Source organism: Eriocheir sinensis, unplaced genomic scaffold, assembly GCF_024679095.1.
Source record: "Eriocheir sinensis breed Jianghai 21 unplaced genomic scaffold, ASM2467909v1 Scaffold8, whole genome shotgun sequence".
Classification (NCBI taxonomy): domain Eukaryota; kingdom Metazoa; phylum Arthropoda; class Malacostraca; order Decapoda; family Varunidae; genus Eriocheir; species Eriocheir sinensis.
In genome coordinates this window covers 1,190,939-1,206,137 of record NW_026112164.1, presented here as the reverse complement: position 1 = coordinate 1,206,137, position 15,199 = coordinate 1,190,939, and the positions used below count along the sequence as shown (strand labels likewise).

At 44.3% G+C, this 15,199-nt stretch overlaps 1 protein-coding gene across 1 annotated transcript in view; it reads right to left on the bottom strand.

Moving 5' to 3' along the window:
• Nucleotides 1-15,199, bottom strand: part of LOC126994462 (protocadherin Fat 3-like) — a 98,426-nt gene that overhangs the window by 50,762 nt on the left and 32,465 nt on the right. Inside the window, exons 2-3 of the mRNA XM_050853774.1 lie at nucleotides 7,190-7,296; nucleotides 184-388 (exon numbers count right to left, since the gene is read on the bottom strand). Of these exons, the coding sequence (XP_050709731.1) occupies nucleotides 184-388; nucleotides 7,190-7,296 (312 nt within the window). The remainder of the gene's footprint in view (nucleotides 1-183; nucleotides 389-7,189; nucleotides 7,297-15,199) is intronic.

Here is a 15,199-nt window from a genome sequence, read left to right as displayed (position 1 = left end):
TCAACAAAATTAAAACAGGTTGCTTCCTTCCTTACCTGTCCGCGGGCATATCTTGAAGCGTGCTGGTTGATTCCCTTTGGTGATGTCTGGGGGGCTATTTTTCCCCCTGTTTTTGTTTTTGTTTGCACTTGACTTTTGCGTCCACGGATGTAAACAAAGATAAACAAGTTCCCCCTTCCTTACCTGTCTGCGGGTGTATCTTGAAGCGCGCCAGTTGGTTCCCTTTGGTGATGGCGAAGGAGATGTTGGAGGGCGCCAGGTCGCCGTCCGAGGCCCGCAGCGCTATGACGGAGGTGTCCGGCGGCAGGTTCTCGGCCACGTAGGTGTGGTAGGCGGGCTCCTCCGTCTGGGGCATGTGGTCGTTCACGTCCTCGACCTCCACGAAGACCTGAAGAAGGATTGGTTAAAAGGTAGGATGGTGGGTGGGTTGTGTGTGTGTGTGTGTGTGTGTGTGTGTGTGTGTGTGTGTGTGTGTGTGTGTGTGTGTGTGTGTGTGTGTGTATTTACCTATTTGTATTTACCAATTTGTAGTCTACAGGGCCCGAGCTAAGCTCTAATAGTCCCGCCTCCATATCTACATTCTCCATATCTACCATATGTGTGTGTGTGTGTGTGTGTATGTGTGTGTGTGCTTACAGCAATAAAGTACGCTGTGTGTGTGTGTGTGTGTGTGTGTGTGTGTGTGTGTGTGTGTGTGTGTGTGTGTGTCTCAGGAGTTTAAACTATACCCGTAGGAACACACAGCCCATTACACGGGTATAGTTTAGACTTCACAGCGATAGGTAGAGCAGAGTGTGAAAGGGATTTGGGAATGTTAGTGAACTCTGACCTAAAACTAAGGAAACAATGTATTAGTGCGAGGAATAGGGCTAACAGGGTATTAGGCTTTATTAGCAGGACGGTAACCAACAAAAGTGCAGAGGTCATCCTCAGACTCTATTTAGCGTTAGTTAGGCCACACTTAGATTATGCTGTCCAGTTTTGGTGCCCACACTACAGAATGGACATCAGCTTGCTGGAACCAGTTCAGAGGAGGATGACCAAGATGATTCAGGGGCTGAGGAACCTCCTATATCAAGAGAGGCTGTAACATCTCAACTTACATTCACTAGAGAGACGAAGAGTGCGGGGAGATCTGATAGAAGTATTCAAATGGGTCAAGGGTTACAACAAAAGCGATATAAGTAAAGTACTGAGAATTAGCCAGCAGGATAGAAGACGCAGTAATGGATTTACATTAGAAATGTATAGATTTAGGAGGGAAATAGGCAAGTATTGGTTTAGTAATAGGGTGGTGGGGGAATGGAATAGACTCAGCAACCACACAGTGAGTGCAGGAACGATAGCTTGTTTTAAGAGTAGACTGGATAGCTACACGGACGAGGATGACAGGTGGTATAAATTATAGTGGGGGGAATCTGGAGCTGCCCTGTGTAGGCCATTAGGCTTCTTGCAGTCTCCCTATGTTCTTATGTTCTTATGTTAAGTACGCTGTGTGTGTGTGTGTGTGTGTGTGTGTGTGTGTGTGTGTGTGTGTGTGTGCGAAGGTGTGTTCCAACCTTCACTCATGTCAACTTCTCCTCCAGGTCAAACATCTCTCTCATTTTTAACATTTCATGGACTGAACTTCTAATGAGAGACCCAATTTCTCAGTCCATATCTTTGCCATTCTAACCTGAGCTGAAAAAAAAATCTATGCCCACTGTGCTTACGTGAAAATATAAACTGCACGGCACATTCAAAATAGCGCCTGACTAATTCTATAAAGGATAACCCCAGGGCAGTCTTCTTAAAGCCTCCCGTCCCTAGGGGCTGAGAATCAAGATGGGGCATGACTAATTCTACATAGGATAACCCAAGGGGAGTCTTCTTAAAGCTTCCTGTCCCTTAGAGGCTGAGAATAAAGATGGAGCCTGACTTATGCTACACAGGATGACCCCAGGCCAGTCTACTTAAGGCTCCATGTCCCTTAGAGGCAGAGAATGTTGTGGGCAGAGGGGCGAAGAAAGCCACAAATCCAGCTGACTCCACTCCTCCGCCCTCCCTCCGATTCAACTCTGGGAGCCGGTTGAATGGGTCGCTTTTATCAGGTCCAGGATCAAAAGGGTTTAGGGGCGCGCCTATCATTTCCACCATTCTGCCGCGGTGCATCACACAACGCCCAAACTGACCCGCCGCTCTCCACAAGGCAGGGTCGGGTTATATTTTCACGTAAGCACAGTGGGCATAGATTTTTCCTACACATCAGGTTGCACATAGGTTAGGTGTGAGTAGTGAGTCGCCGCGCGGGTCGGAGGTGCTGCGCCTTGCTCGCGAAAACGCTGAATCGACATGGCTGGCCGAGCCAAGAACTCGGTGGAGTTCTGTTACGTTTGTGCGGATCCCACAGGTGATAAGTGGATAGGGTGCTGTCTGTGCCCTAAGTGGTGTCATGTGAAGTGTGCTCATCTGTCTGGAATTAAATCGGAAAATATATCTAAAGTAAATTGGATTTGCAACCCATGCCTTCATAAAGCATCTCTGGCTACCAAAATTGTGGAAAAAATGGAAGAATTCAAGCTGGAATTATCTAAGGAAATATCAGAAGTGAAACAAGGAGTTGAGTCACGAGCGGTCAGCGTGAAGGAAGAGCTGGGGGGGTGGCGAAGGATGTGGCGGACGTGTTGCAGCGGGCTGAACATGTGGAGTCAGCAGATGCAACTTGGGCTGAGGTCATCAAACGTAAGAGGAAAGTTAAGAAGAATTTTCTTGTTGTCAAGGCCTCTGAACAAGATAAAAAGGCTACAGAGTTGAAAAGTGAAGTTTCTGAAGCATTACATGGCATTCAGATTACTGATTCAAGATTCACTATTGGAGGTAATATTATAATGAACTTTGATGATGAGGATATGAGGAATGAGGCAGCCCAAAAATTGCAATCTGTGGAGAAAGTACTAAAAGTGTGGGAAAACTGAGGCCAAAGATCATGATTTGTAATGTGCACAAGGAGGAGACTGGGGATAAGATAATTGAGACACTGCTTAAAAGAAATGAGTTCCTACACTCGATTCCACAAGTTGAGGATAAAATTGAGAAAATTTTTAGTAAGCCTGCTGCCGGTGGCACAGCGCATTATATCCTGAAATGTGATCCAATGGTTAGAGAGCTAATCTACAAGCACCATGATGGAATAAAACTTGAATGGGGGGTGTATACTGTGAGAGACAGATACCATGCAATAATATGTTATCATTGTCAGAGATATGGTCATATTGAGTCCAAATGCACTGCCAAGGCCAATGGTGAGAACCCAGTATGTTATAAATGTGCAGGAGACCATAAAGCGAAAGACTGCCCCGGGACTGAGAGCAAATGTATAAATTGTGTGAGGTACAAGAAGTCTAAAGTTAATCACTCGGCGAATAACCAGTGTTGTGTAGTTTTTCAGACTGAAATTGAGAGAATTCGTAACATAGCGGATCATGGCTACTAATTCCTCGGATATAAAGATAAAATGTGGTCTGCTAAATGTTCAGTCTGTGGGAAATAAAACTCTAGAAATCCGTGATCTCATCAAAGAAAAGGATCTTGACATTTTAGCGGTAACTGAAACATGGCTAAATGACTACGACGTCGCCAAGATTCGTGAGATGACGCCAGTAACTCATACCTTTCTACATGTTCCGAGGGAGACAAGAAGGGGTGATGGTGTTGGGATCTTTCTTTCGAATTCCTTTAAGAAGATTCGGAGAAAAGCATCAGAAAGGTGGGATACCTTTGAATTAGTGCAAGTCATCTGTGAAATTGATAGAAGGAAATGCACCTTTATCGTGGTGTATCGACCTCCGGATACAAGAGCAGAGGTCTTTTTTGATGAATTTCGCACATTTTTGGAGTCTGTGGATATGGTGAGTGCAAATGTGTTCATCTGTGGTAATTTTAATCTATGGATTGATGATCCTGAAAATTCTTCTGCCATGGCCTTCATTGAGATGATGGACAGTTTCAACCTGATTAATAAAGTGAACGAGATGACTTCTTTAGGGGGTCATGTGCTAGACTTGGTTTTCAGCGATATAGACGGTGATCTAGTGCAAGGGGTGTGTGTTGATGAAATATGTTGTATATCCCCGGTGCATAAATTGGTAACCTTTAAAATTTCATACGTGAGGGAAGCAGTGCAGAGAAAAAAGATTACGTTCAGATTGCGAAAGAATTTTCAACCAGAAATATTGATTAACTCTGTAATACAGGAAATTACTATTAATTGTCGTGAAATCTGTGAACATGGCTCGGTGTTACGTGGAAATTGTGCTACCTGCCTGGTTAAGCTATATAATGGATTAGCTAAAGATGAGTATAACAGCCTCTGTCCTCTGATTGAAAAGGAGATTGTGTTGAGAGATCATGCACCTTGGTTTAATGCGGAAATACTGTGGGCAAAAAGAGAGAAGAAGAAGAAAAAAAAATGTGGCGTAGGCAAAAAAACAGATGAGGCAAGAAGAGCATACCAGGCGGCGAGAAACAAAGAAAATCGGCTTGTGATAAAACGGGAAAGAGAATACTATCGGAATAAGGTTGTGGAGGCAGGGCCTGACATCAATAAATTATATAAGGTGCTTGACAGTTTGACTGGAAACAGAAAGGTTAACAAGCTTCCGGATGGTTTCTCGGATGAAGTGCTGGGAAATAAGTTTTTAGAGTTTTTTGACAAGAAAATTGAGAGTTATCATGAACTTTAGAGGCGACCGCGGTTACCATGGATCCGCTGTGGAAACTCCAGTCCCTGAAATAAAGTTAACAAGCTTTCAACAAGTGTATGTGGCTGTAGTGAAAACTATCATACACAAGGTGAAACTGACGTACTGTGATAACGATCCCTTGCCGATAAGTGACATCATTAAGAGTGAAAACTTTAGTGATTTCTTAAATATTATGACTGTGATGGTTAACACTAGTATCGAAAACAAGGCTTTCCCTGAGAGTGAGAAAGCGGCGATCGTGAAACCTATCGTTAAAGGTAAACTAGACCCACAGTGTTTAAGTTCCTTTAGAGCAGTATCCAACTTGACGTTTCTATCTAAGATACTTGAAAATGTGATCTTAAATCAGCTAATGGAGCATTTGCTAGTGGTGCAGGCTTTGCCGGATAATCAATCTGCCTACAAGAGGCTTTACTCAACTGAAACTACTATCTGTTCGGTGGTAAACAATTTGCTTGTGCTTATGGATGAAGGGATGTGTGGTGTTCTGATTTTGTTAGATTTGAGTGCTGCGTCTGACACGGTGGAGCACAGTCTATTGCTTCAGGATTTTAAGAATATTGGAATTGAGGATGGGGCGCTGGATTATCTGAGGAGTTACCTTGAGAACAGAACTTACTGTGTGCAAATAGGTAAATCGTTCTCTACTCATAAACTTTTGCAAAGAGGAGTCCCCCAGGGAAGTGTACTGGGTCCAATTTTATTCTGTGTTTATACTATCGGTCTTTCACATTTACTAAGAAGGCATGAAGTTGACTTTAAACTGTATGCCGATGATACACAGTTCTATTTGTCGCTGAGTGATGTGGAAAACATTGAAGATAGGCTGAGCAGAATTATGGATGATGTTGGGAAATGGATGAATTCTAAGCAACTGAAGCTGAATGAGGATAAAACTGAATGCTTGATTGTCGGGAAGAACAAAGATCTCAGGAGGCTAGATATTTCCACTCTTCGGATAAAAGATGACACTATGACTAAAAAAGTCAGTCAAAGATTTAGGTGTGATACTTGACTGCACTCTATCATTCAAAGAACAGATCAATCAGGTGGTGAGAACGGCAGGCTACCATCTGAGAAATATTGCATTTGTCAAGAAATACCTGGATGATAAGACTATGAAGATGCTTATATATAATCATGTAACTAATAAGCTGGATTATTGTAACTCACTTTATTATGGCCTTCCTAAACATCTGCTGAAGAAACTACAACTTGTTATGAACAGAGCTGCAAGGCTAATAAAGGGTCTGCCCCCCCGTGAGAGAATAACACCTGCACTTATAGACTTGCCTTAGCTACCCATTAAGGCACGAATAGTCTACAAAATATGTGTCTTGACTCATCAAGCAACGCGACTTGGTAAACCTGGATATTTGAGAAATATTCTACAGGATTTTCATTTGGACACCGCCATGTCAGTGAGACACAGTACAGAACGGTATAGACTCTATGAGCCCAGGGTCAACCTGAAACTGGGTTTCAGAGCATTTGAGAAGAGTGCCCCGCGGCTCTATAATGAGTTACCCGGGGACGTTAAGAACAGTGACAGTCTGGCAATCTTCAAGAAAGCGCTGAAGACTCACTTATTCGCTAAATCCTACGACTTAACAAATATGAGGATTGAGGACAACTTTAGGTGCTAATATTACTGTTGTAATGTTAGCGGCCCTGTGGAGCGCTGCCACGGCGGCGGACCGGGGCCTGAAACCTCATCAACGGTAAACGGTAAACGGTAGAATGGCAAAGATTATTTATGGACTGAGAAACTGGGTAACTCATTAGAAGTTGAGTCCATGAAATGTTTAAAACATGAGAGATGATTGACTTGGACGAGATGTTGGCATAGGTGAAGGCTGGAACACACACACACACACACACACACACACACACACACACACACACACACACACACACACACACACACACACACACACACACACACACACACACACACACACACACACACACACACACACACACACACACACACACACACACACACACACAGCGGCACAGGTATTTCCGTCACGAGTCTCTCTTTTAAGTCAGAGCCGCTAAATATTTTTTTCGTACTGGTTGTGGTTTACAGGATTTCCAGCTCTATTAACCAGACAAGGGTTCGGTTGACTGATTATGAACAGCCAGCTGAATGCCACAGTTAATATTGACATGCACATTATAGTAGGCAATCTTAGCGTAATGAGATGTTAAAAAAATGTAAATATTTAATGTAATTAGTAATAATTTTGATGATGAGGAACACCGAGAATATGAAGGATTCTCACGCACAAACATACACACACACTCTCTCTCTCTCTCTCTCTCTCTCTCTCTCTCTCTCTCTCTCTCTCTCTCTCTCTCTCTCTCTCTCTCTCTCTCTCTCTCTCTCTCTCTCTCAACCCCCCCCCCCCTCACACACACACAGAGCGGGGGGCGTCACTCACGTGGCAGATGTCGGTGAGGGGCGCCGCTCCCCCGTCGGACACCACGATGGACAGCCAGTAGCCGCGCGCCGCCTCCCTGTCCAGCGCCACCACCGTCCGCACCGCGCCTGGAACAAGACTGTATGTTAGGGACCAGAACAGACCAGAACAGGTGGAGGGGAGAAGATCGAGAGGAGGACAGAGATTTAGATGGAGAGACGGGATTCAGCGAGATATGAGGCAGCTGGGTCTGGACGAGGTAGATGCAGAGGACAAGATACTGGCGACAGCATACAAGAGTGGCCGACCCCAGCAGGGATTAACTCTTTCAGTGTGTGCGTCACAAAGTCTGTGCCACCTACTCTTTTGCTTGTGAAACCCAGCTACCACACATTTTATGACAACAATTATTCGTCAGAGAAGAAGAAAGAACCAGAGCGAGACCTGTCCTAGATGTACACTCAATTCCATCTCTCCACTTGATCCTCTGTCTTCCTCCCGCTCCTCCCCTCCCCACCACTCCAAACATTAAGCTCTATATTCTTAAACATGTCGGTCTCCCATTACGACTATTTCCCAAAGACACAGAGAAGGTTAACCGGGTTTCCATGGGTGACTTTTCCGTTCGAGGTGCAGAGGACATGTAAAACTATTCCAAGCTTCACAGCTCATGAAAATCAACAACTACGACTAATCCCTAATGCCACAGAGAAGATTAACCGGGTTTTCATGAGTGACTTTCCCGTTCGAGGTGCAGAGGACGTGTAAAACTATTCCAAGCATCACAAAACAGGCATGAAAATCAACAACTACGACTAATTCCCAAGGCCACAGAGAAGGGTAACCGGGTTTTCATGAGTGACTTTTCCGTTCAAGGTGCAGAGGACGTACAACTATCACTGGGATCACAAAACAGCCCATGAAAATCCCAGCAACTACGACTAATCCCTAAGGCCACAGAGAAGATTAACCGGGTTTTCATGGGTGACTTTCCCGTTCAAGAAGCAGAAGTCGTGTAAAACTATCACTGGGATCACAAAACAGCCATGAAAATCCCAGCAACTACGACTAATTCCTAAGGCCACAGAGAAGGTTAACCGGGTTTTCGTGAGTGACTTTCCCGTTCAAGATGTAGAGGACGTGGAAAACTATCACTGGGATCACAAAACAGTCCATGCAAGGCCCAGCAACTTCTTAAACGTATCGGGCTCCCATTACGACTATTTCCCAAGACCACAGAGAATATTAACCGGGTTTTCATGGGTGACTTTCCCGTTCAAGGTGCAGAGGACGTACAACTATTACTGGCATCACAAAACAGCCATGGAAATCCCAGCAACTACGACTAATTCCTAAGGCCACAGAGACGATTAACCGTTCAAGAAGCTGAAGTCGTGTAAAACTATCACTGGCATCACAAAACAGTCCATGGAAGGCCCAGCAACCAGCCAAGAGAAGATGGCGCCACTATAAACACTTGCCTGCGCCTTGACGGGCTGGGGCCGAATACCATTCAGGCCCCTCAAGCAAGCCTACCGGCTCAATAGGCGGAGACATAAAAAAAAACTTCTACGAGAGGCTTTTCGAACAGACGAACTGAGGCGCCCAGACGTTTAGGAATACAAACTTAGAAATCTGTCGACCCTGGGATAATACTATCACCATATTAATTCACAGATAGACGACACGAGCTTGATGCAAACTTTAAGCTGCGGGGATGAAGGAAATGAAATTGTAAGGAAGTCACCGGCGAAACGAAAACACGCTGAAGACATGTTTGGAAATTAGCTCTTTACCAAAACTTATAATTAGGAAATGAGTCGCCCGTACACTCGCCGCCTCTCTCTCTCTCTCTCTCTCTCTCTCTCTGTCTGTCTGTCTGTCTGTCTGTCTGTGCCAGCCAGCCTGTGTCTGTCTGTCTGTCTGTCTGTCTCTCTCTCTCTCTAGTGGCGTTCCTCAGGGCTCGGTTCTTGGCCCAGTGCTCTTCATTATTTACATCAACGATGTGGATGTTGGAATTTATAATCTCATTAGTAAATTTGCAGACGACACAAAGATTGATAACTCGGTTCTCACTGACGAAAACAGATAAAGACTCCAAGAGGATTTGTATAAAATTTCAGCTTGGTCTGATAAATGGGAGATGCTCTTTAATGTAGACAAGTGCCAGGTCCTTCAAGTCGGAACAAGAAATAAGAAGTTCGATTACGAAATGCGCGGCGTCAAACTCAAAAGCGTTCAATGCGTTAAGGACTTGGGGGTCAGAATCACGTCATACCTCAAATTTTCACAGCAATGCATCGATGCAGTAAATAAAGCGAACAGAATGTTAGGCTTCATCAAAAAAACAACTTTTTATTAAAAAAATACTCTACAATTGTTTAGTCAGACCCCACTTGGAATATGCGGTACAGTTTTGGTCTCCCCACCATGCAAAGGACATTGCTAAATTAGAAGGTGTTCAGCGTCGGGCAACAAAAATGATCCCTTCCTTGCGCAACAAATCCTACGAAGAAAGGCTTTCCACCCTTAACATGTTCTCTCTTGAGAAACGTCGCCTCCGAGGAAAACTGATCGAACGTTTTAAAATACTTAATGGATTTACGAATGTGGACAGATCAAAATTGTTTATGATCAATGACACTTTGCGAACGAGGAATAATGGTACAAAACTTAAATGTAGACAAGTAAATTCAGACGGCACCAAATTTTTCTTCAACAACATTGTAGTGCGAGAATGGAATAAGCTCCCACCTTCAGTGGTCCAGTGTAACACGATTGACTCCTTTAAAAACAAGCTCGACCGTCACTTCCTTCAACTTAATATTAACTAGAGTAGAAATGCAAAGTTACGGAGACATCTGATTAATGTAGAATCACTTAGGTTTAAGGACATATCACCTAGTGTGGACCAAGGGGTCTGTGTGGTCTGATTCTCTATGTAAATCTATGTAAATCTCTCTCTCTCTCTCTCTCTCTCTCTCTCTCTCTCTCTCTCTCTCTCTCTCTCTCTCTCTCTCTCTCTCTCTCTCCCCGTCTGTCTGTCATCCTGTCTGTCTGTCTGTCTGTCTGTCTGTCTGTCTGTCTCTCTCTCTCTCTCTCTCTCTCTCTCTCTCTCTCTCTCTCTCTCTCTCTCTCTCTCTCTCTCTCTCTCTCTCTGGTATTGACAGGCCGGGGAACTTATGTGAGGCAATAGTAAGAAAACGTCAAAATTCCTACAACGTATTTTACACTCTTTATTCTTTCTTTTTTATTCAATATTCTCATAAATTTCTGCCGGTATGTGTGTGTGTGTGTGTGTGTGTGTGTGTGTGTGTGTGTGTGTGTGCGCGCGGTGAGAGAGAGAGAGAGAGAGAGAGAGAGAGAGAGAGAGAGAGAGAGACAGACAGACAGACAGACAGACAGACAGACAGACAGACAGACACACACACACACACACACACACACACACACACACACACACACACACACAAAGAACGCCAAAACGAAAACTCAACCTCAAAAAATATACAAAAAATCACATCCACCACAAAAAAATTACATCACAAAACACCGCAAAAAAAAGCATGATAAAAAACAACAGAGCGATCGGTAATTGAATCCAGCTGACATGTTTTAATTTTGGGCCACGTCGTCACAATAATGAGTTCGCTGTCCTGATTATGCCTCTCGGACTGGTGGCAACAAGGGGGAGAGGAACGCCCACAACAAGTACATAATGACTCACGCGCTTATTACTGTGTTGGTCAATGAGGGACAGTTATTATTTGCCCAATGGATCACGGGGCGGAGAGGGGGCTGGGGTAAGGGAGGTTGGGGTGAGAAGGGATTGCGTCGAGGCGTGGGGGTGTCGGGGTGAGGGGGGTTGGGGAGGGGTAGAGAGGGAGTTGGGGCAAGAGGTGGTCGGGGCGGGGTTGAGAGGTAGGTCGGGGTGAGGTGGGAAGGCATGTGGATTAATTCTGAGGTCCATATTAACAAACTCTTCGAGGCAGAGGTTGTCGGGGTTTCCATGGGTGTTTTCCTGAGCCTGGCGGTAGTTTTGTAAGGCTTCCGCGCCATGGAAACGCTCTTGACATCCCAACGTTTAATACTTAGGTCGCTATTATCAAACTCTTCGAAGCCTTAGTACCTCTATTTCAAAAGGCTCTCAGAGAGGTTGTCGGGGTTTCCATGGGTGGTTTCCTGAGCCTGGCGGTAGTTTTGTAAGGCTTCCGCGCCATGGAAACGCTCTTGACATCCCAACGTTTAATACTTAGGTCGCTATTATCAAACTCTTCGAAGCCTTAGTACCTCTATTTCAAAAGGCTCTCAGAGAGGTTGTCGGGGTTTCCATGGGTGGTTTCCTGAGCCTGGCGGTAGTTTTGTAAGGATTCCGCGCCGTGAACGGGGAAACACTCATGACATCCCGACGTACTTCCTCTCTGGCTTTAATAAACGTTCGTAACAAGAGCCACAAACGTTCGATAATTATAATGAGCGTGATAAACACAACCTCTACCAAAGCCTTATAAAACTACCCATGGAATTACTAAAACAACTTCAACCAAAGCCTTATAAAACTACCCATGGAAATACGAACACAACCTCTACGAAAGCCTTATAAAAGTACCCATGGAAATACTAACACAACCTCTACCAAAGCCTTATAAAACTACCCATGGAAATACTAACACAACCTCTACCAAAGCCTTATAAAACTACCCATGGAAATACAAACACAACCTCTACCAAAGCCTTATAAAACTACCCATGGAAATACTAACGCAACCTCTACCAAAGCCTTATAAAAGTACCCATGGAAATACAAACACAACCTCTACCAAAGCCTTATAAAACTACCCATGGAAATACTAACGCAACCTCTACGAAAGCCTTATAAAAGTACCCATGGAAATACTAACGCAACCTCTACCAAAGCCTTATAAAACTACCCATGGAAATACCAACACAACCTCTACGAAAGCCTTATAAAACTACCCATGGAGATACTAACACAACCTCTACGAAAGCCTTATAAAACTACCCATGGAGATACTAACACATCCTCTACGAAAACCTTATAAAACTACCCATGGAAATACTAACACAACCTCTACCAAAGCCTTATAAAACTACCCATGGAACCTCTACCAAGCCTTATAAAACTACCAATGGAAAAACTAACACAACCTCTACGAAAGCCTTATAAAACTACCCATGGAAATACTAACACAACCTCTACGAAAGCCTTATAAAACTACCCATGGAAATACTAACACAACCTCTAACAAAGCCCTATAAAACTACCCACGGAAATACTTACACAACCTCAGCCAAAGCCTTATAAAACTACCCATGGAAATACTAACACAACCTCTACCAAAGCCTTATAAAACTACCCATGGAAATACTAACACAACCTCTACCAAAGCCTTATAAAACTATCCATGGAAATACTAACACAACCTCTACCAAAGCCTTATAAAACTACCCATGGAAATACTAACACAACCTCTACCAAAGCCTTATAAAACTACCCATGGAAATACTAACACAACCTCTACCAAAGCCTTATAAAACTACCCATGGAAATACTAACACAACCTCTCCGAAAGCCTTATGAAACTACCCATGGAGATACCCACACCACAACCCCTAGGAAGAAGCCTTGTCAAACTATCACTAGCCTCATAAAATTAGCCATGGAAACACCCACACCCCACCCCTACGAAGGCTTGTCAAATGTTTGCTTGGGCGCCGAAATGTTGAAGATGAATGAAAAACAATTCACTGCTAAATAAAAGTATCTGGATTCGAAACTCAATGAAAAAAAGTTTGTAAAATAAAATTCCAAACTTACAGTACACTGAGTTCGGGGCTTTGGTGTTCATCCCGTGAGACATACCTGAAGAAGAAGGAGAAAAGCATGTTAGAGGTAATGGGACTGTCAGGTTAGGCAAGGGAAGACAGGATAATAAGACAGCATGTTAGAGGTAATGGGGCTGTCAGGTTAGGCAAGGGAAGACAGGATAATAAGACAGCATGTTAGAGGTAATAGGACTGTAAGGTTAGGCAAGGGAAGACAGGATAATAAGACAGCATGTTAGAGGTAATAGGACTGTAAGGTTAGGCAAGGGAAGACAGGATAATAAGACAGCATGTTAGAGGTAATAGGACTGTAAGGTTAGGCAAGGGAAGACAGGATAATAAGACAGCATGTTAGAGGTAATGGGACTGTCAGGTTAGGCAAGGCAAGACAGGATAATAAGACAGCAAGTTAGAGATAATAGAACTGTCAGGTTAGGCAAGGGAAGAGGAGAATTAAAAAGCATGTTAGAGAGGTACTGGAACTGTCAGGTTAGGCAAGGGAAGACAGGATAATAAGACAGCATGTTAGAGGTAATGGGACTGTCAGGTTAGGCAAGGCAAGACAGGATAATAAGACAGCAAGTTAGAGATAATAGAACTGTCAGGTTAGGCAAGGGAAGAGGAGAATTAAAAAGCATGTTAGAGAGTTACTGGAACTGTCAGGTTAGGCAAGGGAAGACAGGATAATAAGACAGCATGTTAGAGGTATTGGGACCGTCAGGTTAGGCAAGGGATGAGGAGAATTAAAAAGCATGTTAGAGAGGTATTGGGACTGTCAGGTGAGACAAGGCAGGACAGGAGATTAAAAGAGGATGATAGAGGTAATGGGACTGTCGGATAAGGCAAGACAGGATAATAAAATAACATGTTAAAGGTATTGGGATTGTCAGATAAGGCAAGACAAGACGGAAGAATAAAAAAAAAAAACATGTTAGAGGTATTGGGATTGTCAGGTTAGGCAAGGGAAGATACTAAATTTATACTTTTGTCATCTGGTATAGTTAATATTAGGTTAAAAGTTAGTGTCTATCGTAGTAAAGCGGAGGAAGGGCGGCCAATTTGATAATTTTAGAAGGAAAATCAATCTTTTACTCAGTTTTGATATGAGGTGTTGTTTAAGATGTCATGTGGCAACGATAATATTTGGAAAAAGGTTGGTACCAATTGTAGTAAAGAGGTGGAGCGGCGACTAACTATGGGAACTTCATAAGTAATATCTATTTTTTATCCAGTTTTGATATGAGGTGTAATTCAGATGGATGGGCTTGAGAATGATGGCGCGGGTACACGGTGTATCGGCGCTCACACCTTGCTACAGAGCTTGGTCTTGCGGCACGTCTCCTCGGGACAACAATCAACCCTCCCGTGCAGGCGAGTAGTGCCGCGAGTCTGATCAAACCTCTCGAGCACTGAGCACCGGGACGGACGCTGCGCTGGTATTTACCGCTCGGGGAAGATTCCACTCAACTCAACCAGGACGGACGCTGCTCTGGTATTTACCGCTCGGGGAAGATTCCACTCAACTCAACCAGGACGGACGCTGCTCTGGTATTTACCGCTCGGGGAAGATTCCACTCAACTCAACCAGGACGGACGCTGCGCTGGTATTTACCGCTCGGGGAAGATTCCACTCAACTCAACCAGGACGGACGCTGCTCTGGTATTTACCGCTCGGGGAAGATTCCACTCAACTCAACCAGGACGGACGCTGCTCTGGTATTTACCGCTCGGGGAAGATTCCACTCAACTCAACCAGGACGGACGCTGCTCTGGTATTTACCGCTCGGGGAAGATTCCACTCAACTCAACCAGGACGGACGCTGCTCTGGTATTTACCGCTCGGGGAAGATTCCACTCAACTCAACCAGGACGGACGCTGTGCTGGTATTTACCGCTCTCAACCAGGACGGACGCTGCTCTGGTATTTACCGCTCGGGGAAGATTTCACTCAACCAGGACGGACGCTGCTCTGGTATTTACCGCTCGGGGAAGATTCCACTCAACCAGGACGGACGCTGCTCTGGTATTTACCGCTCGGGGAAGATTCTACTCAACTCAACCAGGACGGACGCTGCTCTGGTATTTATCGCTCGGGGAAGATTCCACTCAACTCAACCAGGACGGACGCTGCTCTGGTATTTACCGCTCAACTCAATTTACAACCCAACTCAATTTACAACTCAA